The following is a 25,553-nucleotide window of genomic DNA, read 5'->3' as shown; positions in this document are numbered from 1 at the left end:
CTCTTTCTTGATAGTCTTTTGTGGATAAAAATCAAACAGTCATTATATACTTTTTTTAAACAGCAAAACCAAAAATCCCATTTTGTTAAACTTTAACATGAACAATTAAAGAAATACAGTTTATCTCTAAGACTGAAAAAACAAATGAGCGTTTCTGCTAACACTAAGTACCTTTAGCACCACTGATTATATGAGTACTCAGAGCACACTTAGTACCTGAAAAACATACTCAACAGAGGATTTTCAAATGTCCAAAATCTACTGCTTTAAATTCAACTTACAGCCAAGTGCAGTGGCTCACACCTGTAACCCCAGCACTTTGGGAGGTTGGGACGGGAGGATCACTTGAGACCAGGAACTCAAGACCAGCCTGGGCAACATAGCCAAACTCCATCTTAACAAAAAAAAATTAAAAATTAGCTGGGCATGGTAGCACATGCCTGTAGTCTCAGCTACTAGGGAGGCTGAGGTAGGAAGACTGCTTGAGCTTGGGAGTTCAAGGCTGTAGTGAGCTGTGATCATGCCACTGCACTCCGGCATGGGTGACAGAGTGAGACCCTATCTCAAACAAACAAACAAAATATTCAACCTAATGTTTTTATACTCTGAATCTACGGAACAATGATTTATCTAACAGGAATCATAATCTCCTAAGTAAATGACATAGGACATGCCATCTTATTTAATTCAGTGAACCAACATCAAGTCTTCCCTGTTACAAAGCTACCACTGCTTATTTATTTTATTTATTTTTATTTTTTAATTTTTGAGATGGAGTCTTACTTTTGTTGCCCAGGCTGGAGTGCAGTCGTGCAATCTCAGCTCACCGCAGCCTCCGCCACCCAGGTTCAAGCGATTCTCCTGCCTCAGCCTCCTGAGTAGCTGGGATTACAGGCATGCGCTACCACGCCTGGCTGTTTTTTTGTATTTTTAGTAGAGACAGGGTTTCTCCATGTTGGTCATGCTAGTCGTGATCTCCCGAACTCGGGTGATCCACCTCAGCCTCCCAAAGTCCTGGGATTACAGGCCTGAACCACCTCACATGGTCAGCTACCACTGCTTTCCATGATTTCATCATCCCCACTTACCTTCAGATCTCTGTGCACAATTCCCATGTTATGGATGTAAAACACACCTTCTACCAATTCTTGAAAAATTTTTGTTGCAACACTGGCCATAACGTAAGGACCTTGAAGTAAAAAAAAAAAAAAAAAAGTTTTATTTCTCTTATTTTTTTACTCATTACATTAGCATCTAAATATTAATGTCGTTCTAAATACATTAACATCTGACACTTAAGAACATTCAGATTTTCAACAAGGTCAATGCTGCAGAATGGTCTAAAACCTAGAAATAAGCAAGAAGGCCTCCTCAGCTAGCCAAGAAACCATCACAAAACAGCACTCAACAGTTGATGGACTTTGTCAACCAGAAAGAAAGTACCTCTAACTTCACTCAGAGCCCTCCCTTGTATTATAATCAGGTATCAGGCAACTAGATTCAATAGTTTAAGTCCTCTTCAACCCCTGACATTTTGGAATTTAATACTAATAAATCTGGTATCCTATCCCACAGCAGATTAAAGACATTATTACAAATAATGGAATAAGAAAAAAGATAAAATATGTTAGCTCCAGGAGCAAGATTCAATCATCTGGAAAGCATCACTTTCCAAAAATGACACAGCATATCACCCCCAAAAATGTAAATAAATTAATTCATCTCTTAATATGACATTAAATATATATATATATATATATATGATGACATAAGTGAATTTAGAGGATGCAGAGGTTTTATAGGACTAACACAAAAATTGATAAAAAGTCTGGAGGCCAGGCGCGGTGGCTGACGCCTGTAATCCCAGCACTTTGGGAGGCAAAGGCGGGCAGATCACCTGAGGTCAGGAGTTCGAGAGCAGCCTGCCCAACATGGAGAAACCCTGTCTCTACTAAAAATACAAAAAATTAGCTGAGTGTGGTGGTGCATGCCTGTAATCCCAGCTACTCAGGAGGCTAAGGCAGGAGAATCGCTTGAATCCTGGAGGCAGAGGTTGTGGTGAGCCGAGTTCACACCACTGCACTCCAGCCTGGGCAAGAAGAGCTATACTCCATATCAAACAAAAAAAGAAAAAGGAAAAAGTCTGGCCAGATGCAGAGGTTCTGCCTATAATCTCAGGACTTTGGGAGGTGAGAACAGGAGGATTGCTTGAGATCACGAGTTGGAGACCAGCCTGGGCAGGATAATGAAACCTCGTCTCTACAATTTTTTTTTTTAATCAGCCAGACATGGTGGCATGCACCTATAGTCCCAGCTACTCAGGAGGCTGAGGTTGGAGGATCACTTGAGCCAGAGAGGCCAAGGCTACATTAAGCAGTGAGCATACCACTGCACTCCCGCCTGAGTGACAAACAGAGTGAGGCTGTCTCAAAAAAATAAAATAAAGTGAATAAAAAATACAAATGAAGATAAAGCACCGGAAGCAACTTCTATATGAGATGGGGAGGAGGTGACTTGGTCTATTTCCTGGCTCAGCACGTGCAGCCCCAGATGGTACTCACAGGCAGACTCGTCCACACACTCCCGGCCCCGCTTGTTTCTCTCAGTTATCCAATCCCACAGCGAGAGCTCGCACAGCTGCATCTGGATGTGCAGCATCAGGTGGTACTGCGCCTAGGAGAGGATGTAGTGCTGGCTCCCATCTTTGCACAGTTCACTCACAGTATTCATTTAACCAACAAATATTTTTCTGCCTAATCTAGGCCAAGACAATGGGCCTCAAGGGAAGTCATTTAACCTGCGTGAACTTCCCTTTGCAAGATGGAACTGCTGAGGACACAGGCCCACCCAAGAAGCCCAGAGTCTAACGAAAGCAACAGATAAGCAGAGCAATAATTAAAATGAGGTTGTAAGCAGGGCAAGGTGGCTCATACCTGTAATTCCAACACTTTGGGAGGCTGAGGCAGGAGGATCACAAGGTCAAGAGTTCAAGATCAGCCTGACTAACATCATGAAACCCCGTCTCTAATAAAAATACAAAAATTAGCCAGGTGTGGTGGCGTGTGCCTGTAATCCCAGCTACTTAGGGAGGCTGAGGCAGGAGAATCACTTGAACCCGGGAGGTGAAGGTTGCAGTGAGCTGAGACTGCACCACTGCACTCCAGCCTGGGTGACAGAGCAATGCTCTGTCTCAAAAAAATTAAAAAGAAGAAAAAAGCGGGTGTTGTAATACCAGCAGAAGCAGGGTCAGGCTGAAGTCAAGCAGGGGTCAGTGGCAGAAACTCTCAACTTTGACCCTGAGGAACTGGTCCTGAAACTAATCTGCTCACTATATAAATGGTTTTTTTAAAATTTTTGAGACCGAGTCTCACTCTGTCACCAGGATAGAGTACAGTGGCGAGATCTCGTGGAGCGCAGTGGTGAGATCTCGGCTCATTGCAACCTCCAACTCCCTGGTTCAAGCAATTCTCCTGCCTCAGCCTCCCGAGTAGCTGGGATTATAGACACACACCACCACACCAGGTACTTTTTGTATTTTTAGTAAAGCCTGGGTTTTACCATGTTGGCCAGGATGGTCTCCATCTCCTGACCTTGTGATCCGCCCACCTTGGCCTTCCAAAGTGCTGGGATTACAGGTGTGAGCCACGCCCAGCCCTACATAAACAGTTTTTAAAGCTAAGAGAAAGCATCAAAGAATGGCTGTATGATATTCTACTACTCTATATACTTTACTACAAAGTATATATACTTTTTCTGGCTTCACGTCGTAATTAACTAATAACTTATTCAATAAAAAGTTAAGCAAGCATTAAGCTTACTGTAGCACACTGTGTATACCATCTGATTTAGGCATTTAGAAAATTTTCTAAATAAAATGCAGAGAAATGAAACTATTCTGATTAAAAGTCCCCCAAACTGAAGTCCTCCAGATTCAAGTGAAAGTGTTCAAAGTTTTATGTTTCATAAAAAATCACAGGCTCCGTTGGGTGCAGTGGCTAATGCCTGTAATCCCAGCACTTTGGGAGGCCAAAGAGGGTGCATCACCTGAGGTTGGGAGTTCAAGACCAGCCTGGCCAACATGGTAAAACCTCATCGCTACTAAAAATACAAAAAAATTAGCCAGGTGTAGTGGTGGGCGCCTGTAATCCCAGCTACTTGGGAGGCTGAGGCAGGAGAATCACTTGAACCCAGGAGGCAGAGGTTGCAGTGAGCCAAAATCATGCCACTGCACTCCAGCCTAGGTGCCAAGGGTGAGATCTTGTCTCAAAAAAAAAAAAAAAAAAAAAAAACAACGAAAAAAAGCACAGGCTCAGAAACATATATTCCTTGACAAAAATTAATTCTGTACTGTGTCTATGTAGATGGTATATACAGTTTTATAATCCTAACAAGACAGATTACGTGTAGACCCTGTTAATTTTCATGCTTTTTTTTTTTGAGACTCTTGTTGCCCAGGCTAAAGTGCAGTGGCATGATCTTGGCTCACTACAACCTCCAACTGCCAGGTTCAAGTAATTCTCCTGCCTCAGGCTCCTGAGTAGCTGTATGGAGGTGCACACCACCACTCCCAGCTGTTTTGTATTTTTAGTAGAGATGGGGGTTTCACCATGTTGCCCAGGCTGGTCTTGAACTCCTGACCTCAGGTGACCCACCCTCCTCAGCCTCCCAAAGTGCTGAGATTACAGGCGTGAGCCACTACACCTGGCCTAATGTTCATGATTTTTTGTTGTTGTTGTTTTTAGATGGAGTCTCACTCTGTTGCCAGGCTGGAGTGTAGTGGCACAATCTCAGCTCACTGCAACCTCCGCCTCCTGGATTCAAGCGATTCTCCTGCCTCAGCCTCCTGAGTAGCTGGGACTACAGGTGTGTGCCACCATGCCCAGCTAATTTTTGTCTTTATTTTTTTTAGTAGAAACAGGGTTTCACCATGTTGCCCAGGATGGTCTCAATCTCTTGACCTTGTGATCCACCCACCTTGGCCTCCCAAAGTACTGGGATTACAGGCGTGAGCCACCGCACCTAGCATATGTTTTTAATATTACTACTTAAAATACTAGTGAAAGCATAGTGGTGGTGTGACCAGGGAAGGAGGGTTCTATCAGTCTAACCCTCAAGAAGAGCATCCTGAATACTAAACTAAAATAAATTTTAAAATGAAAAAGAATATCCAGAATACTGACCTGGTAATCCTACTGGGACTCACCTAAAGTCATGCTGCAAAATCTTTTTGCATAAATTTATCTTTATAGCACGATGCTATCATACAACAGAAAGAGTGTGAGTGAGGCCTTGAACTCCGAGGTACACACCTGAGATAATCTAGAACTGCAAATGGCCGGGTGTCGGAGGCCGGAAAAGGATGAGTAAGAGTTACCTAAGTGGAGGAGGCAGAACCGAATACAAAGGCCACATGGCAAGGAGAACATGGCCAGTACAAGAGACTGGATGCAGGGCAGAAGAGCAGGAGCCAAGAGAGGGAAGGGGGAAGGCCACACACCTGAACAGTCCCCAGTACAATTACTGCTGGCAAACATCAAATGAGAAGGGTCTGGGAAAGTAATCTACCTCTGTCTGACTCAAAACGTTGACATTTTCTTCAGAAGATTCATCGGTGGATGTGAAACTCTCCTCTATGTGGGAATTACGCCTGAGCGGCAGCTGCTCTTCCACAATCAAACTGGTAGACAAAGCAGCCAAGCCATTTTCCTGGAGCTCTGGGGTGGACTCAAATTCACCATTGCCTCTTATGACTAAATTGTTGGTATAGTTCACCGGCTTGTTATTCTGGTTTTCAGTGTCAGATTCTCCAAAGGATTTTTCTTTTTCTGGGGTGGGCTCAGCAAAGATAATGGATGAGCTGCTACTTTCATCATTTTTAACTCCATCTTGGTCTCTGAAAAAAAAAATAGTAAAGACAAAAGTCAATGGGCCAAGGGCAGTGACTCATGCCTGTAATCCCAGCACTTTGGGAGGCCAAGGCAGGTAGATAACTTAAGGTCAGGAGTTTGAGACCAGCCTAGCCAACATGGTGAAACCCCATCTCAACTAAAAATACAAAAATCAGCCAGGCGTGGCGGCACACACCTATATTCCCAGCCACTGGGGAAGATGAGGCAGGAGAATGACTTGAACCCAGGAGGTGGAGATTGCAGTGACCCGAGATCGTGCCGCTGTACTCCAGCCTGGGCGACAGAGTAAGTGAGACTCCATCTCCAAAAAAAAAAAAAAAAAAAAAAAAAAAAAAAAAAGTCGAAGTACGGGTCTGGCACAGTGGCTCATGCCTATAATCCCAACAACTTGATAGGCCAAGGCAGGAGGATCATTTGAGCCCAGGAGTTCAAGGCCAGCCTGGGCAACATGGCAAAACCCCATCTCTACAAAAAATATAAAAACAAGCCAGACATGGTGGCACAAGCCTGTAGTCCCAGCTACTCAGGAGGCTGAGGTGGAAGGATTTTGCTTCAATACAGGAGTTGAAGGCTATATAGTGAGCTGAGATCATACCACTGCACTCCAGCCTGGGCGAAAGAGCGAGACCCTGTCTCAATAAAAAAATAAAATAAAAAATAGGCTGGATGCAGTGGCTCACGCCTGTAATTCCAGAACTTTGGGAGGCCAGGTCAGGCAGATCACTAGAGTTCAGGAGTTCCAGACTAGCCTGGCCAACACGGCAAAACCCCCATCTCTACTAAAAATACAAAAAATTAGCCAGGCATGGTGGTACAGGCCTGTAATCCCAGCTACTTGGGAGGCTGAGGTAGGAGAATCACTTGAACCCGGGAGGCAGAGGTTGCAGTGCGCTGAGATCGTGCCACTGCACTCCAACCTGGGCAACAGAGCAAGACTCCATCTCAAAAAATAAAATGAAGTAATTAAAAATAAAATTAAAATTAAGAAAATTAAACGGTCAATGTAAAAAAAGATCCAGAGTAGCCGGGCGCGGTGGCTCAAGCCTGTAATCCCAGCACTTGGGGAGGCTGAGGCGGGTGGATCACAAGGTCAAGAGATCGAGACCATCTTGGTCAACATGGTGAAACCCCGTCTCTACTAAAAATACAAAAAAAATAGCTGGGCATGGTGGTGCGTGCCTGTAATCCCAGCTACTCAGGAGGCTGAGGCAGGAGAATTGCCTGAACCCAGGAGGCGGAGGTTGCGGTGAGCCGAGATCACGCCATTGCACTCCAGCCTGGGTAACAAGAGCGAAACTCCGTCTCAAAAAAAAAAAAAAAAAAGATCCAGAGTAACTCAACTGTTCCTTCAAGCCTATATTAATCTTATTGATGAACTTTTGATAAATATGACATCAAATTTGTCTAACAGCAACATTTATTTAAAATACTGACAGGACAGGAGCTCAAGACAAGACTGGGCAACAGAGTGAGACCCCCATCGCTACTAAAAATTTTAAAAAATTAGCCAGGCAAGGTGGTGCAGACTGGGATCTTAGCTATTCGGGAGGCTGAAGCAGGAGGATCCCTTGAGAAAGGTATTTGAAGCTGCAGTGAACTACAATCGTGCTACTACACTCTAGCTTGGGAGAAAATACTGACAGAAAATATCTGAGAGGAAGAAATAACATTTTGTAATGAAAATAAGTAAAGTCTAAAATATTCCTCCTGAGCTCCTTGTAGCAAAAGGCGAAGACCAGCCCAATGCAGGCCAGGCACAATGGCTCACGCCTATAATCCCAGTACTTTGGGAGGCCGAGGCCGGCAGATCACAAAGTCAGGAGATCAAGATCATCCTGGCTAACACGGTGAAACCCTGTCTACTAAAAATACAAAAAATTAGCCGGGCATGGTGACGGGTCCCTATAGTCCCAGCTACTTGAGAGGCTGAGGCAGGAGAATTGCTTGAACCCGGGAGACGGAGGTTGCAGTAAGCCAAGATCATGCCACTATACTCCAGCCTGGGCGACAGAGCAAGACTACATCTCAAAAAAAAAAAAAAAAAAGACAGCTCAATGCAGGTGACAAGAGGTAATGTCCTAACATGTAAAGGGACACACCAGTTCACATACCTGTCCTCTTCCTGGTCAGAGAGCACTTCCAGAGATGGCAACTCAATGGCAGCTCTGTCTGCTGAACAAAAACAAACAACAAAAATCTTCAAACAGCCCACTTTTTCAATTTGTAGTCAAAGGCAGAGTTAAAATATACAAATAGTATCAAATGAGACTACAAGTCTAAAAATGACCTTCTTGCAAAATACAAAAAGTTTATTCAAATGGCACGTGTTAGGAAAGCTAAAAACAAAGCCACGCAACTATACTAGGGGTTGGCCAACATTACAGAGGACTTGATAGTAAATATTTCAGGTTTTATGGCCCCCTGGAACCCTGCTGTAACTGATCAATTCTGTTATTATATAAAAGCAGCCACGGGCCCAGTGGGTCACACATGTAATCCCAACTCTTTGGGGATTACCGGGAGGATTTGGGGATTTGGGAGGCCAAGGCTCAAGGATCACTTGAGCTCAGGTATTTGAGAATAGCCTGGACAATACAGTGAGACTGCTCATCTCTATTTTTTGAAAGAAAATTAAATTTAAATTTAAAAAGCAGCCACAGACAATAAATAAATGAATGTGACTGTGTTCTAATAAACTTAATTTATTGACATTAAAATTTTGGGCCAGGCACAGAGGTTCATGCCTGTAGTTCCAGCACTTTGGGAAACCAAGGCAGGTGGATCACTTGAGGTTAGCAGTTTGAGACTAGCCTGGGCAACATGGTGAAACCCCGTCTCTACCAAAAACACAAGAATTAGCCAAGTGTGGTGGCAGGCACCTGTAATCCCAGCTACTTGGGAGGCTGAGGCAGGAGAATCACTTAAGCCCAGGAGACGGAGGTTGCAGTGAGCCAAGATTGTACCACTATACTCCAGCCTGGGAGACAGAGCAAGACTCTGTCTCAAAAAAAATTTTTTTTTAATTAATTTCACACAATTTTCATAAATTCTTTTTATTTTAACTATATAAAAAATGTAAAAACCATTCTCAGCCTGTGGTATGTACAAAAACAAGGGCAGGCCAGATTTGGTCCACAGGCTGAAGTCTGCAAATGCTTCAACTCCATACCATCAAAAACAGCTTACCTCGTGGCTGAATCACATGAACATGTTCTATCCATGCAGTGTGATAGCCAACGATATTAGGGTGCTGAAGACCTGCCAGCACCTTCACTTCCCGTAGGACCTAAAAGAGACATGGAATTAGATCTGCCTTTTTCTGATAACTTGTTAAATGTTTATGCAGTCAAATACTTCTTGTTCCAGAGCAAAATACAGACGGGCCCTGACTCACAATGGTGTGAAGACATCACAATTTTGACATACTTTGAATTTTGATCTTTTCTTCAGCTTGCAAAATGCAGTACATGAGATATATGGTATTTTATTATAAAACAGGCTTGTGCTAGATGATTCTGTCCAACTACTGAGTAATGTGAATGTTCAGAGCACATTTAAGGTAGGAAGGGTAAGCTGCAATGTTTGCTAAGCTATGTATATTAAAATGCATTTCCAACTTACAATATTTTCAATTTAGGAGGATTTATCAGGATATAATCCCAACATAAGACGAGGAATATCTGAAATTAAAAAACTCCTCTGGACTGGGCACGGTGTCTCACACCTATAATCCCAGCACTTTTGGAGACTGAGGCAGGTGGATCACCTGAGTTCAGGAATTTCAGATCATCCAAGGCAACATGGTGAAAGCCTGCCTCTACTACAAATCCAAAAAGTAACTGGGTGTGGTGGCATGCGCCTCTAGTGCCAGCTACTTGCGAGGCTGAGGCAGGAGAATGGCTTGAGCCCCAGGCGTGAAGGTTGCAGTGAGCGAAGATTGGGCCACTGTACTCCAGCGTGGGCTACATAGTGAAAGTCCATTGAAAAAAAACAAAAAACAAAACAAAAAAAACTCCTCTGTACGAGAGGTGTTTTTAAACATAATTTAAACATTTAAACTATGTTAAAATAATGGATTTTTTTTTTTTTTTGAGACAGAGTATTGGCTCCGTTGCCCAGGCTGGAGTACAGTGGTACAGTCTTGGCTCACTGCAACCTCTGTCTGCTGGGTTCAAGTGATTCTCGTGCCTCAGCCTCTCGAGTAGCTGGGATTACAAGTATGCACCACCACACCCGGCTAATTTTTGTGTTTTCAGTAGAGACAAGGTTTCACCATGTTGGCCAGGCTGGTCTCGCACTCCTGGCCTCAAGTGATCTGCCTGCCTCAGCCTCCCAAAGTGCTGGGATTACAGGTGTGAGCCACTGTGCCTGGTCAAAATAATGGAAATATTTTTGAGAGACAAATGGCAATTGTTATAGCAACTAAATAAGACATATTTATATAGCACTGTATACTTTTTATAGCCCCCTTATCAACATTCTCTCTTCTGATTCCTACTCCAGTCCTGCATAGTAAGTAAAATCACTACTGTCACTACTATTTCAGGGCAGGTAACAGAAGTGGCTCAGAGGACTGGGGAACTTGTCCAGAACCACACAGCATGTCAGGGAGAAGATGGAACTGGAATTGGGCTTATGATTTTTCATAACTAGCTATATTATATATCAATTACTTATTTTAAAAAATTTCCCCAAAAATTACCCTGAAATGTGGTCTGAAGTGCCTATAAAAAATTACATCAAATAAAAATTTAGGCCTGGCACAGAGGCTCATGCTAGTAATCCTAGCAATTTGGGAGGCCAAGACTGGAGGGTTGAGTGGGCCCAGAAATTTAAGACAAGCCTAGGCAAAAAAGTTTAAAAACTGGCCGGGCACAGTGGTTCATGCCTATAATCCCAGCACTTTGGGAGGCCAAGGCAGGGGAATCACGATCTGAGGTCAAGAGTTCGACACCAGGCTGGCCAACATGGAGAAACCCGTTCTTTACTAAAAATACAAAATTAGCCAGGCATAGTGCCATATGTCTGTAATCCCAGCTACTCAGGAGGCTGAGGCAGGAGAATCTTTGAACCTGGGAGGTGGAAGTTGTGGTGAGCCAAGATTGTGTCATTGCACTCCAGCCTGGGCAACAAGAGTGAAACTCCATCTCAAAAAAAAAAAGTTTAAAATTAGCGGGATGTGATGGCACACACCTGTAGTCCCAGCTACTTGAGAGGCTGAGGTGGGAGGATTGCTTGAGCCCAGGAGGTCGAGGTAGCAGTGAGCCATGATCACACCATTGCACTCCAGCCTGGGCAACAGGGTAAAACTCTGTCTCAAAAAAAAAAAGTAGGGGCAGGCCTGCAATCCCAGCACTTTGGGAAGCCAAGGCTGGAAGATCACTTGAGACCATGAGTTCCAACCTAGGTGAGAGAGCAAGACATTTAAAAATTATAGTAATAATTCAGTCGTCACAGTGGCTCATTCCTGTAATCCTACCACTTTGGGAGGCCAAGGCAGGTGGATCACCTGAGGTTAGGAGTTTGAGACCAGCCTGGCCAACTTGGCAAAACCCCATCTCTACTAAAAATATAAAAATTAGCCAGGCACGGTGGCATATGCCCGTAGTCCCAGCTACTTGGGAGGCTAAGGTGAGAGGATTGCTTGAGCCCAAGAGTTCTGGGCTGTAGTGTGCTATGCTGATAGGGTGTCCGCACTACGTTTGGCATCAATATGGTGACCTCCTGGGAGCAGAGGACCACCAGGTTGCTTAAGGAGGAATGAACCAGCCCAGGTCAGAAACAGAGCAGGTCAAAACTCCCATGCTGATCAGCACTGGGATCGCCTGTGAAAAGCCACTGCACCCCGGCCTGGGCAACATGGCAATACCCTGTCTCTTAAAAAAAATAAAAAATTAGCCAGGCGTGGTGGCAGGCACCTGTAATCCCAGCTACTTGGGAAACAAGAGAATCGCTTGAACCTGGGGGGTGGTAGTTGCAGTGAGCTGAGATCAAGTGACTTCACTCCAACCTGGGTGAAAGAGCAAAACTCTAATGATAATAATAATAATAATAATTTAGTTTTGATACTTTACTATAACTCTATCCCTAGTAATCTGGAAATCCACACCGCCTACTTTTGCCAAATATACACACATACATGTATTGCTCTTACAAAAATACCTAAATACACAATTATTCAAAATAAGTAATTTCTAAAAATCATACCTTCATGCAATCTGTTTTAGTTGCACCCTTAATCAGGATTTTTTTAATTGCATAATACTGACCATCTAATTTATTCCTGACCTGAAAAGTAGAAGAAAAGACAAAGTATATTGTGTCATTAAATTTTAACTGAAAAAAGAAGTTATTTTAATCTGAGCTTAGACAATCTAAAACATAGCTAGAGACATGTCTCCTTACTATGTTCAGGAAAGTCAGCCAGACTAAGAGCTTTTCAGATAGCGTTAGGAGTCTAGCTCCTATGAAGCTCCAGGCTGGGAATGTTAGCAAAAGGTCTGTGTAAGCTCAAAACACAGTAGCACAACTTTTTTTACTAACACACTTTTAATTAAAATTAACTATAGATCAAAAATCCAAAGTTTCCAAAATCCATGTAAACAACCAACACGGTTAGAAACAAATTACAACCTGCCCACTTCCCTGCAAATGACAAATCTTAATGAAAAGTAAATATACATGATTTTTTTGGAATTTTCCTTTGAGTACTTCATATAATAATAATGAAAACAGGCCAGGCACGATGGCTCATGCCTGTAATCCCAGTATTTCAGGAGGCCTAGGCGGGTAGATCATGAGGTCAGGAGATCGAGACCATCCTGGTCAACATGATGAAACCTTGTCTCTATGAAAAATACAAAAACTAGCTGGGTGTAGTAATGCGTGCCTGTAATCCCAGCTATTCAGGAGGCTGAAGACAGAGAATCGCTTGAACCAGGGAGTCAGAGGTTGCAATGAGCCAAGATTGCACCACTGCACTGCAGCCTGGTGACAGAGCAAGATTGTCTCAGAATGAATGAAAGAATCAATCAATCAATCAATCAATAATAAAAACAATGTCTGAAAAGACACTTATTTAGAGTAGTAGGTCAAAACAAGTATGTGGAAGACAACCTTATATACTCTTCCGTATCCACCTTTTCCTAAGATGGCAAGTTCTTCAAATTCATTTAAGTAACGTGAAGTTTGTGCTTCAAAGGCTACTTCCCTTGATCTAAAAGTTAAATACAAATAATCAATATTAAAACATAAGAGAATCAAAATGTTCTAGGATATTTCATGCTCAGTGGATTACTAACCTCACAAACCTCATTTATAACAAGTCGTGCTGATCTGGAAAGGATGGGATTAAATGAAATTTTTCATCCCTACGAAGAAAACACTGGCTCAGCAGATCAAAAGCAAATAAAAACAGCAAAGGGGTTATGACACTTCTTTCAAGTGTTTTACCAGTCACTGGTGCTCCAAGTACAAATTATTATCAATGTTGTACAGCAGAAATCCTAAGAATCACTAACAGCCAGTAGTTGGTTAGCTAGCTAAGCTCAGTAATAAATTCACTGAAATTTTTTTTTATTTCTTTTTCTTCTAAGAAAGGGTCTTGCTATGTTGCCCAGCCTAGACAGCAGCGGCTCTTCACAGGTGTGATCCTGCTACTAAGCAGCACGAGATACTGGCCGGCTCTGTTTCCAAGCTGGCTAGTTCACTCCTCCTTAGGCAACCTGATGGTCCCTTGCTCCTGGGAGGTCAAGGTCACCATGCTGATGCCAAACTTACTGCAGATACCAGAGTGGCATAGTGCACTACAGCCCAAGACTTTTGAGCTCAACTACTCGTCTTACGTCAGCCTCCCAAGTAGCTGAGACTACAGGCATGCACCACCACACACAGCTACTTGAATTTCTTAATGATGCAGACCAGTTAGATTTTTTTTTTTTTTAACGTAGAGTGCTTTATTTTTGTCAAGATATAATTCACATACTATCAAATTCACCTCTCAAGTGTACTATTCAGTGGTTTTTAGTACACAGAGATGTGCAACCATCACCACTATCTAATTTCAGAATATTTTCATCACCCCCAAAATAAACCCTGTATCCATTAGCTTTCACCCCTCATCATTCCCTTACTCCACTCCCTGAAAACCACTATTTACTTTACATCTCTATGGATTCACCTACTCTGGACATTTCATATAAATGGAACCACACAATATGCGGCCTTTTGTGACTGGCTGCTTTTACTTAGAATGTTTTCAAGGTTCATCCATACTACAGCGTGAATCCGTACTCATTCCTTTTTTTTGTTTTTTTGAGACAGAGTCTCGCTCTGTTGCCCAGGCTAGAGGGCAGTGGCATGATCTTGGCTCGCTGCAACCTCCGTCTCCTAGGTTCAAGTGATTCTCTGGCCTCAGCCTCCCAAGTAGCTGGGACTACAGGCATGTGCCACTATGCCCGCTAACTTTTTGTATTTTTAGTAGAAACAGGGTTTCACCATGTTAGCCAGGATGTTCTCAATTTCCTGACCTCATGATCCGCCTGCCTCAACCTCCCAAAGTGGTGGGATTACTGTGCCCAGCCTCATTCCTTTCAATAGCTGAATAACACTTTCTTGCAGGGATAGACCACATGTTTATGTATTCATGACCTGATGAATACTTAGGTCATACCAGCTAGATTTTAAACTAGTATTTAAACTAGCCAAAATTCAATGGTCTCCTAACAGACTGGGTATCAGGAATGTGAATTAAGAGTGCCCACCGGGCGTGGTGGCTCACACCTGTAATCCCAGCACTGTGGGAGGCTGAGATGGGTGGATCACAAGGTCAGGAGTTCAAGACCAGCCTGGCCAAGACTAAAAACATAAAAAAATTAGCTGGGTGTGGGGATGGGCGCCTGTAATCCCAGCTACTCTGGAGGCTGTGGCAGAGAATTGCTTGAACCCAGGAGGTGGAGGCTGCAGTGAGCCGAGACTGCACCACTGCACTCCAGCCTGGGCAACACAGTGAGACTCCTGTCTCAAAAAAAAAAAAAAAAAAGTCTGCCCATGGAATCCACGATTAATGGAAGGGAGGCAGAGGATCAAAGAGGAGAGAATAAGAAGCAAAGCAAATCTTGGAGCAGTACTTAATTGCTGAAAACAAAGTTTTTAATGTTCATCAACAACACTAACAATATGTTTTGACCTCAAAACCAGTATTTTCTTCATTTTGATCTCTTTTCAATAATCTGCATAATCAAGTTTTAACACATACCTGATTTTCTGGATATGAGAAATATCCTCACAAGGATCCTACAATTTAAAAAAGTTTTTAAAAAGCATTTTGAAAACTTGCATGGAATAAAGAATATATCAAAATTCAACATCACATTAACAGCCCCAGTGCACAAACAACATTTTTAAAACCACTGGCTTTTTCACTATTACTTAAGAGTTTACAACTGACAATATTTCAAAGCTAAGAATTTACCAGGAAGCAGACAAGGCTGACATCACCTTCAAAATCCATGCAGGAGCTGCCCACCCCTCCTGTCTGCCCCACCTCTCCTGTGTGTATGGTGACACCTGTCCCCCTGCTTCTGCCTGTGCCCCCTCAGTCCATTCTCAACGCCACAGCCAGTGGGACTCCACTAAAATCTAAGTCAGATTGTGTCACTCCTCTGATCAAAATCCTGCACCACCTCCCATCTTACTAAGTAAAAAACAGAAATTAGACTGGGGGCAGTGGCTCATGCCTGTAATCCCAGCACTTTGGGAGGCCAAGGCGGGTGCATCATGAGGTCAGGAGTTTGAGACGAGCCTGGCCAACATGGTGAAACCCCTTTTCTACTAAAAATACAAAATATTAGCTGGGCGTGGTGGCACGTGCCTGTAATCCCAGCTACTTGGAAGGCTGACGCAGGAGAATCACTTGAGTCCAGGAGGTGGAGGGTGCAGTGAGCCAAGATTTCGGCACTGCACTATAGCCTGGGCAACAGAGAGAGAGACTGTCTGAAAAAACAAAACAAAACAAAAACCCATAAATTAAAATGGTTTCAAGATCCCAGTCCATCTGTCCCCTCTACCTTGCCTCTCCTCTCTCTATTTTTTTTTTTAAGGCAAGTTCTCACTCTCACTCTGTCGCTCAGGCTGGAGTACAGTGGCACAATCATGGCTCACTGCAGCCTTGAGCTCCTGGCCTCAAATGATCCCCCCACCTCAGCCTCCTAAAGTGTTGGATTACAGGCGCATGAGCCACTACGACTGGCCCTCAGAATTTCATAGTGCTTGAAAATACCGTTCTCTTGAAATTAAAGTATATTTCTATCATACCCAAAGCATGTTTCTTAGGGCTTACCTGACGAACTCTCTCTTTAGCGGACCTCATTAAGTGAGTAATAGCTCTGTTGTGATGTAGTCTCAATGAGCTAAATTCGTCACTACATGTGAAAGAAGACAGCAGCCCCATTTTAATAAAGGTCTGGCAAAGTACTACAAAAAGAACACGAAAAACTATTATTAGAAACATCTTTAATAAAATGGCAATTTTAAAGCATACACAGAGAATAAAGTATAATAGCAATATACACAAAAACCTCAATAGGAAAAATGCTCTATTTATAAATACAATAAACTAGGAGAATGTTCTCTAGAATACCTTAAAGAATTTTTTTTTTTTTTTTTTGAGACAGAGTCTCAGTTCACTGTAACCTCCACCTCCCAGGTTCAAGCAATTCTCTGGACTCAACCTCCCAAGTGGCTAGGATTACAGGCTTGTGCCACCATGCCCAGCTAATTTTTGTATTTGTAGTAGAGATGGGGTTTCACCATGTTGGCAGGCTGGTCTCGAATTCCTGACCTGAAGTGATCTGCCCACCTCCGCCTCCCAAAGTACTTTGATTACAGGTGTGAGCCACCACACCCAGCCCTTAGAGAATTTTTTTTTTTTTTTAATGAAGAAACTTGGGGCCGGGCGCGGTGGCTCAAGCCTGTAATCCCAGCACTTTGGGAGGCCGAGGCGGGTGGATCACGAGGTCGAGAGATCGAGACCATCCTGGTCAACATGGTGAAACCCCGTCTCTACTAAAGATAGAAAAAATTAGCTGGGCATGGTGGCGCGTGCCTGTAATCCCAGCTACTCAGGAGGCTGAGGCAGGAGAATTGCTTGAACCCAGGAGGCGGAGGTTGAGGTGAGCCGAGATCGCGCCATTGCACTCCAGCCTGGGTAACAAGGGCGAAACTCCGTCTCAAAAAAAATAAAAAAAACCCAGTAAAAGTCACAGGATAGCTTTAATGATGAGCAAGATTATGGTATTAAAGTTATTCTAATCTGCTTCTCTATTTGATGGGACTAAGACAATAATCCCCAGGCACCGACACTTCAGAACCTAAGGAACACACTTCCTTCTGTTCACCCACCTCCCACCACATATGCCACTGCTTGGAATGCAGAGCATAATATTTGCTTTATTCAAGAAATAGTAAATGTACAATGTACAGATATTTGTACCATTTTTTATGTTCCATCAAGTTTATCAAAATGATAATGTATCTTTAACCAAAAACGAATTCAGTTTTAAGACCACATAGAAGTACCTATAAATTTGAGACTGTTTTAGTAAAAAAGAACCTCAGAGGGCTGAGCACCGTGACTCACACCTGTAATCCCAGTACTTTGGAGGCCAAGGTTGGTGGATCATGAGGTCAGGAGACAGAGACCAGCCTGACCAACATGATGAAATCCCTTCTCCACTAAGGAAACAAAAATTAGCCAGACACACGCCTGTAATCCCAACTACTCAGGAGCCTGAGGCAGAAAAATTGCTTGAACCCAGGAGGCAGAGGTTGCAGTGAGCCAAGATCACACCACTGTACTCCAGCCGGGGCGACAGAGCGAGACTGTCTCCAAAAAAAAAAAGAGAGACCCTCAGAATCTCTGGCTGGAACTATTCTTTTTTTCTCTAGAGGCAGTGTGTTACTATGTCACCCAGGTTAGAGTGTAGTGGCTACTCAGAGGTGTGATCACAGCACAGTGCAGCCTTGAACTCCTAGGTTTGAGTAATCCTCACACTTCAGCCTCTCTAGTAGCTGGGATTACAGGCACATGCCACCACGCCCAACTTGTGGCCAGAACTATTAAAGAGGCCAAAATGGTCTCAGCCAATATGCTAAACCCCATAAACATCATAACCTATATTTCTACTCACTTCTGTGCTCAAGTTTCTCATATAAGTACCCTACAGCAGGTATAAAAGTATACATTTTCAACAATACAATGTGTGGCTGGCTCCAGTTCTCTGGTCAAGAACTGGTTCAGAATGAGTTCACATGATTTTCTTTTACCTGCTCACCAGCTATACAACAGATCTTCAAAAATTCTATGAATTTGCCAGGCACGGTAGCTCACACCTGTAATCCCAGAACTTTGGGAGGCCAAGACACGTACATCACCAGGGCAGCAGTTCAAGACAGCCTGACCAACATGGTGAAGCCCCATCTCTACTAAAAATACAAAAATTAGCCAGGCGTGGTGGCGTCTGCCTGTAATCCCAGCTACTCAGGAGGCTGAGGCAGGAAAATCACTTGAACCCAGGGGGCAGAGGTTGCAGTAAGCAGAGATGGCACTAATGCACTCCAGTCTGGGAGACAGAGCATGACTCCATCTTAAAGACAAAAAAAATTGTATGCATTATCATATTATAGATGCAATTTTATTCAATTTTATGCAATTATGGGATCCACAGTGATTATATTCATAAGGAATTACTCAAAGGAAAATATAAGCTGAATTGAAGTGGGGACATCATTCATATTTATTTCACTCCAATTTTTGTATACCAGCTGCTTTTCAGACTCATAGCATTAAACAACATACTTTTATTAATTTTGTATTCTGTGAGTACATAGTAGGTATACATATTTATGGGAGTACATGAGATATTTTGATACACTCATGTGATGTGTAATAATCACATCAGGATAAATGGGGTATCCATCATCTAAAGCATTTATCCTTTCCTTGTATTACAAACAATCCAATTATACCCTTTCTTCTTTTTGTTTTTTTCTTTTGAGATGGAATTTCGCTCTTGCTGCCTAGGCTGGAGTGCAGTGGCGTGATCTCAGCTTACCGCAACCTCCACCTCCTGGGTTCAAGCCATTCTCCTACCTCAGCCTCCTAAGTAGCTGAGATTACAGATGTGCGCCATCATGCCCGGCTAAATTTGTATTCTTTTAGTACAGACAGGGTTTCACCATGTGAGGTCAGGCTGGTCTCGAACTCCTGACATTAAGTGATCTACTCATCTCGGCCTCCCAAAGTGCTGGGATTACAGGTGTGAGCCACTGTGCCCAGACGTCTTTTTGTTATTTTTAAATGTATAGTAAATTATTGTTGACTGTAGTCACCCTGCTGTGCTATTAAATAATAGATCCGATTCATTCTAACTTTATTTTTGTACCCATTAACCATTCTCCTCTACCCACCCCCACTATCTTTCCCAGATTCTGGTGACTCTCATTCTATTCTATCTCCATTAGTTTAATTGTTTTAATTTTTAGCTCCCACAAATAAGTGAGGACGGCAGCATAGTCTTTTTTTCTTTTTTACGAGCTTACTTTATTTATTAATTTATTTTTGAGACACAGTCTTACTCAGTCACCCAGGCTGGAGTGCAGTGGCATGATCTCAGCTCACTGCAACCTCCACCTCCCGGTTCAAGAGATTTTCCTGCCCCAGCCTCCCAAGTAGCTGGGATTATAGGCACCTGCCACAACACCCGGCTAATTTCTGTATTTTAAGTAGAGATGGGGTTTCACCACGTTGGCCAGGCTGATCTCAAACTCCTGACCTCAGGTGATCTGCCCACCTCGGCCTCCCCAAAGTGCTGGGATTACAGGCCTGAGTCACAGAGCCCAGCCTTCACAAGCTTTATTTAGCAAGATTAATATATTCTTACTTACACTTAAACACCTGTCTTGAACGAAGTGGGTTTGGTTCATGCACATGGCTCAAGTGCTCCAGCAAAGAAACAAGTAAGAGTTGGTTGGCAACTGCAAAAGGAAAGGCTGGCTGTTGTAGGGGTTCTTTCAACACCTGGAGTTCTGCTGGAACATCAGATTCTAAAAATTAAAAAAGAAAACACATTTAAATTAATGATAAACCTGTCTCATAATGACAAAACGGGGTTTCACCATGTTGGTCAGGCTGGTCTCAAACTCCTGACCTCAAGTGATCCACCCATCTCTGGCTCCCAAAGTGCTGGGATTATAGGGGTGAGCCACTGTGCCCGGCCATCTTTTTATTTTTAAATGTACAGTAAATGTTGACTGTAGTCACCCTGCTGTGCTATCAAATAATAGATCTGATTCATTCTAACTGTATTTTTGTACCCATTAACCATCCACCCCTACCCCCACTCCCCGCCACTATCTTTCCCAGCCTCTGGTGACCATCATTCTACTCTATTTCCAACTGTTTGTTTTAATTTTTAGAGTATACTCTAATTAATGAAACACAAACTATTTAAATGTAAGCACACAAAAACCAAAAGAACAGTTATGCTGAGCTGGGTGTGACACTGGAGTTGAATCCTGGAAGCTGGAGGATCAGCAGAAAGATGCCATGAGACAGAGGAGAATCAGTTTTCTTTTTCTTTTTTTTTTTTTTTTTGAGACGGAGTTTCGCTCTTGTTACCCAGGCTGGAGTGCAATGGCACAATCTCGACTCACCGCAACCTCCGCCTCCTGGGTTCAAGCAATTCTCCTGCCTCAGCCTCCTGAGTAGCTGGGATTACAGGCACGCGCCACCATGCCCAGCTAATTTTTTGTATTTTTAGTAGAGACGGGATTTCACCGTGTTGACCACGATGGTCTCCATCTCTCGACCTCGTGATCCACCCACCTCGGCCTCCCAAAGTGCTGGGATTACAGGCTTGAGCCACCGCGCCCGGCCTGAGAATCAGTTTCCTGATGTGTCCAAAAGTAGAAATAAATATGCAAGGTAGTGGGACTAGAATAGCTTCCTTCCTTTGAGAAGACCCAGGCACGAAGAAAGAAGTTAGCTGGGGCCAGGCACAGTGGCTCACGCCTGTAATTCCAGCACTTTGGGAAGCCAAGGAGGGTGGATTACCTGACGTCAGGAGTTCAAGACCAGCCTGACCAACCCTGTCTCTACTAAAAATACAAAATTAGCTGGGCACGGTGGTGCATGCCTGTAATCCCAGCTACTCGGGAGGCTGAGGCAGGAGAATTGCTTGACCCGGGAGGCGGAGGTTGCAGTGAGCCAAGATCACACCATTGTACTCCAGCTTGGGCAACAAGAGCAAAACGCTGTAAAAAAGAAAGAAAAGGAAGAAGAGAAAGGAAAGGAGGGGAAGGAAGGAAGGAAGGAAGGGAGGGAAGGAAGGAGGGAGGGAGTTGGGCAAGGGAGAGAAGGAAAGATAGGAAAAACTGCAACTTTTCTGGATGAGAATGTGCTACTCTGTATGATGTACATATGCAATCTCCTTCAATTCTCACAAATTAATATAAGGTAAGTGTTCATCCCATTTTACAGATGAAAACACTGATTTCAGAGAGACTGAGGAACCAGTGAACGAGGCAGATCAGACTGACACCCAAGCCTGTCCTCTGCACTGTTTGAGACCAGGCAGACAGAAGAGTTGGCACCAAGGCTGAAGGTCCTAAATTCTCACTTACTGTTTATTTAAGACATTATTAAACAGGTAAAAAACAAACAAACAAACAAACAAACTGGGCGCAGTGGCTCACATTTGTAAATCCAGCACTTTGCGAGGCCAAGGCAGGTGGATGATCTGAGGTCAGGTGTTCAAGACAAGCCTGGACAACATGGTGAAACCCCGTCTCTACTAAAAGTACAAAAATTAGCTGGGCATGGTGGCATGCACCTGTGACCCCAGCTACTCAGGAGGCTGAGGCAGGAGACTTCCTTGAACCCATGAGGTGGAGGTTTCATTATGCAGAGATTGCACCACTGCAGCCCAGCCTGGGCGACAGAGCCAAACTCCATTTAATAAACAAACAAACTGCCAAAAATGTTAAAGTTACATTTAGGTTTTGAATTTTCTGACTCTGCCATTAACTGGCAGAATGACTTATTCAAATCATACAGACCACCTATTTTTAGCTATTCGTTTTACACCTAGTGAAAAATGATCAGGTGGAATTCTAGTATTCTAAAACTTTTTAAAAAAGAAAAAAGAAAATGGGGTGGTGACTCATGCCTGTAATCCTAGCACTTTGAAAAGGCAAGGCATGAGAATTGCTTGAGCCCAGGAGTCTAAAACCAGCCTGGGTAACATACTAAGACCCTGTCTCTACAAAGAAAAAATACAAAAAATTCGCTGGGCATGGTTGCACGCAACTGTAGACCCAGCAACTTGGGAGGCTGAGAAGGGAAGATAGCTTGAGCCTGAGAAAACAAGTCTGCATTGAGCTCTGATCACACCACTGCACTGGGTGACACAGCGAGATTCTGTCTCTAAAAAAATTTTTCAAACACAAACTGTGTCTGGACATTCTGGGAGAAAAGGCCATGCATAAGCATAACAGTATTATCGGTAACCCAGGAAAGAAAAATTTTAAAAGCTTATCTAAGATCACTCCCTTCAAGAATAATCTTTAGTTTGCAGAAACCCTTATCACAATGTTACAGAAAAGGCACACTTGCATGTTTACAGTTGGGACTTTTCCTATGACATAACACTTTCCATATTATTAAGCTATCATATACCACCTTACATGTGGGGGGAAAGTTATTTGTTCATTAAAAAATCATTGTTAAAATTTTTTTGTTTTTCTTTTTATGAGATGGAGTTTCGTTCTTGTTGCCCAGGCTGGAATACAATGGCGTGATCTTGGCTCACCACAACCTCTGCCTCCCAGGTTCAAGTGATTCTGCTGCCTCAGCCTCATGAGTAGCTGGAATTACAGGCATGCACCACCATAATGGGCTAATTTTGTATTTTTAGCAGAGATGGGGTTTCTCCATGTTGGTCAGGCTGGTCTCAAACTCCCGAACTGAAGTGATCTGCCCACCTCAGCCTCCCAAAGTGTTGGGATTACAGGCATGAGCCACCACACCCAGTAACTTTTTTTCTTTTAGTAACCTACTTGAATTACCACCACACTCTGCTCTCGCTTCTCTTTATGGTCAAAAATTATAGGCTTCACTGGGCACAGTGGCTCACGCCTATAATCCTAGCACTTTGGGAGGCTGAGGCAGGAGGATCTGTTGAGCCCAGGAGTTTAAGATCAGACTGGGCAACAAAACAAAATCCCATCTCTTTAAATAAATAAATAAATAGATTGGCCAGGCACAGTGGTTCACACCTGTAATCCCACAGTGGTTCATACCTGTAAGCACTTTGGGAAGCCAAGGCGGGCAGATCACAAGGTCAGCAGTTCAAGACCAGCCTGACCAACGTGGTGAAATTTCATCACTAAAAATACAAAAAAAAAAAAAAAAAAATTAGCCAGGCATGATGGCACATGCCTGTAATCCCAGCTACTCTGGAGGCTGAGGCAGGAGAACAGGTGGAACCCAGGAGGTGGAGGCTGTAGAGAGCTGAGATCATGCCACTGTACTCCAGCCTGGGCAACAGAGTGAGACTTCGTCTCAAAAAAAAAAAAAATTATAGGTTGTGTTAAGGCTAAAAGTGCAACAACATTTCCAAGTATTTATTCCATTTGAATCAATCAAAACCGTTTCAATTTAGTTTGCACCTTTATTTTTTCTCATATGCTTTCTCTTACATGAACAATTTGCACCTTTAAATCAACTGCAACATATTTGTTTTGTTTCATGCTTCAAATCAATGTGTATTCTCATTCTATAGGAACTACCATATATTTAAAACCTCCCTGAATCATGCTCATATACTATGAGCACATATACTAAATGCAGCACATATACTAAAAACTGGAATAATACAGAGAAGATTGGCGTGGCTCCTGCACAAGGATGAAATACAAATTCCTGAAGCATTCCATTAAAAAAAAAAAAAAATCCCTGAATCAATGTATTCTTTTTTTTTTTTTTTGGAGATTTAGTCTTCCTCTGTTTCCCAGGCTGAGGTGTAGTGGTGTCATCTCGGCTCACTGCAACCTCCATCTCCTGGGTTCAAGTGATTCACTTGCCTCAGCCTTGCAAGTAGCTAGGATTACAGGCGATCGCCACCACACCCAGCTAATTTTTAGTAGAGACAGGGTTTCATCACGTTGACCAGGCTGGTATTGAACTCCTGACCTCAGGTGATCCACCTGCCTTAGCCTCCCAAAATCCTGGGATTACAGGCATGAGCACCCTGATCAGCCAATGTATTCATTCTTGATAGCACGATTTTTAATATTGCCAAAATACCTGGCAGCAACTAAAGACTCTATTTCACTTTCATCAAAATTGTGGACACTTTTACCTAGTTAGTGAATGTTTTAAACATCTCCTACTCTAGGCTAAGTAACTTAGCTACCCTACTTCTAGTAACCAAACGCCTCAAGAAAACTTGGGCGCTGGGAGTGGTGGAGCACATCTGTAATCCCAGCACTTTGGGAGGCCAAGGCGGGAGAAGGGATTGAGGCCAGGCCTTCCAGACCAGCCTGGGGAACACAGCAAGACCCCATCTCTACAAAAAAAAAAAAAAAAAAAAATCAAAACATTAGCCCGGCATGGTGGTGTGCACCTGTGGTCCCAGTACTCGGGACGCTGAGGCTGGAGGATTACTTGAGTCCAGGAGTTGGAGGCTGCAGTGAGCTATGATTGTGTCACTGCGCTCCAGCCTGGGTGACAGAGCACGATGTCTCAAAAAAACAAACAAAAAACCTTGGGCCCTTTTATTCTTTAAACCAAAGAAGCTGATTTATTTCCATGCTGCCTCACTATGAGAAATATTTAGTTCTCCCATCAATGAAGCAAAAGACGAAAGCTACAAATTACAACTCTCAACGCAAACTATTCAGCGCAGTTTGCGAAGTCTCATTGCATTAATGAACGGAGATCGTTCTCAATAAATGACAAAAACACAAGGTTTGGAGGCAGGACGGTGTCCTCAGGGATGACCCCAACCATCCGAAGGCCTCAGTCCCCAAAGAGAAAACCAAGGAACAGAAATGTAATCAAAGGAGCGAGAAGCGGACGTTCTTTTCAATAAATATTTACCTTACCCCGATGGCCCGCCCGCCGCCCCACCCCCGGCTGCCTCGCCGGTTCAAGCCTGGAGGCAGCCAAATTTGCCCGGGTCTTGAGGCAAACCTCGGGGCCCCCTAGACCGCCCAGAAACGCAGGTGGACGGAGACAGCAGAGCGGCGAGGCCGCATTCCGGTCCCTCACCATCATATTTGGGGTCCGGGCCCTCGGCGGGAAAGTCAATAGCCGGCGGCGCAGCCACAGCCCCTGCCCCGTCGCCCTCCTCTTCGCGCTCGCGGGCCCCGGAGCTGCCCCCCTGCATCGCCGGCAGCGCGAGGGCCGCAGCCCACCCCGCTGGCCCGCCCAGCACTGCCACACTCGACTCCCGCAGCTAGCGGAGTCCGACCCGGAAGTAACCCCTCGCCAAGCGGAAAACCAGCCCAGGCCAAGCGCGCACCTTAATAGGAGGCAGGGCCTGGAGCAGACTCCGCCCCTTTCTTTTTCAGACTGGAATTGCT

The 25,553-nt window shown here is 43.7% G+C and overlaps 1 protein-coding gene and 1 non-coding gene across 4 annotated transcripts in view; one reads left to right on the top strand and one right to left on the bottom strand.

Annotated features, from left to right (window-relative positions):
- EIF2AK1 (eukaryotic translation initiation factor 2 alpha kinase 1) overlaps positions 1-25,456 on the bottom strand; it is a 39,142-nt gene extending 13,686 nt beyond the window's left edge. For 2 of the 3 annotated variants that reach the window (XM_010344796.3, XM_074390698.1), the window contains exons 1-11: positions 25,240-25,456; positions 19,854-20,012; positions 16,249-16,382; positions 15,166-15,203; positions 13,026-13,125; positions 12,117-12,197; positions 9,096-9,195; positions 8,021-8,081; positions 5,566-5,893; positions 2,562-2,673; positions 1,089-1,189 (exon numbers count right to left, since the gene is read on the bottom strand). In XM_010344796.3, coding sequence (XP_010343098.1) covers positions 1,089-1,189; positions 2,562-2,673; positions 5,566-5,893; positions 8,021-8,081; positions 9,096-9,195; positions 12,117-12,197; positions 13,026-13,125; positions 15,166-15,203; positions 16,249-16,382; positions 19,854-20,012; positions 25,240-25,357 — 1,332 coding nt within the window. In that variant the 5' untranslated portion in view covers positions 25,358-25,456. The remainder of the gene's footprint in view (positions 1-1,088; positions 1,190-2,561; positions 2,674-5,565; positions 5,894-8,020; positions 8,082-9,095; positions 9,196-12,116; positions 12,198-13,025; positions 13,126-15,165; positions 15,204-16,248; positions 16,383-19,853; positions 20,013-25,239) is intronic. The other variant, XM_010344797.3, reaches the window with a different exon arrangement.
- On the top strand, positions 23,805-23,909 carry LOC120360426 (U6 spliceosomal RNA). The gene has a single exon (XR_005576925.1). It is a non-coding gene; the product is annotated as a U6 spliceosomal RNA (small nuclear RNA).
- Positions 25,457-25,553: the final 97 nt, after the last annotated feature.

Source organism: Saimiri boliviensis, chromosome 20 (assembly GCF_048565385.1).
Source record: "Saimiri boliviensis isolate mSaiBol1 chromosome 20, mSaiBol1.pri, whole genome shotgun sequence".
Classification (NCBI taxonomy): domain Eukaryota; kingdom Metazoa; phylum Chordata; class Mammalia; order Primates; family Cebidae; genus Saimiri; species Saimiri boliviensis.
The sequence above is the reverse complement of the archived record's forward strand: the minus strand, read 5'-3'. Positions and strand labels throughout refer to the sequence as shown.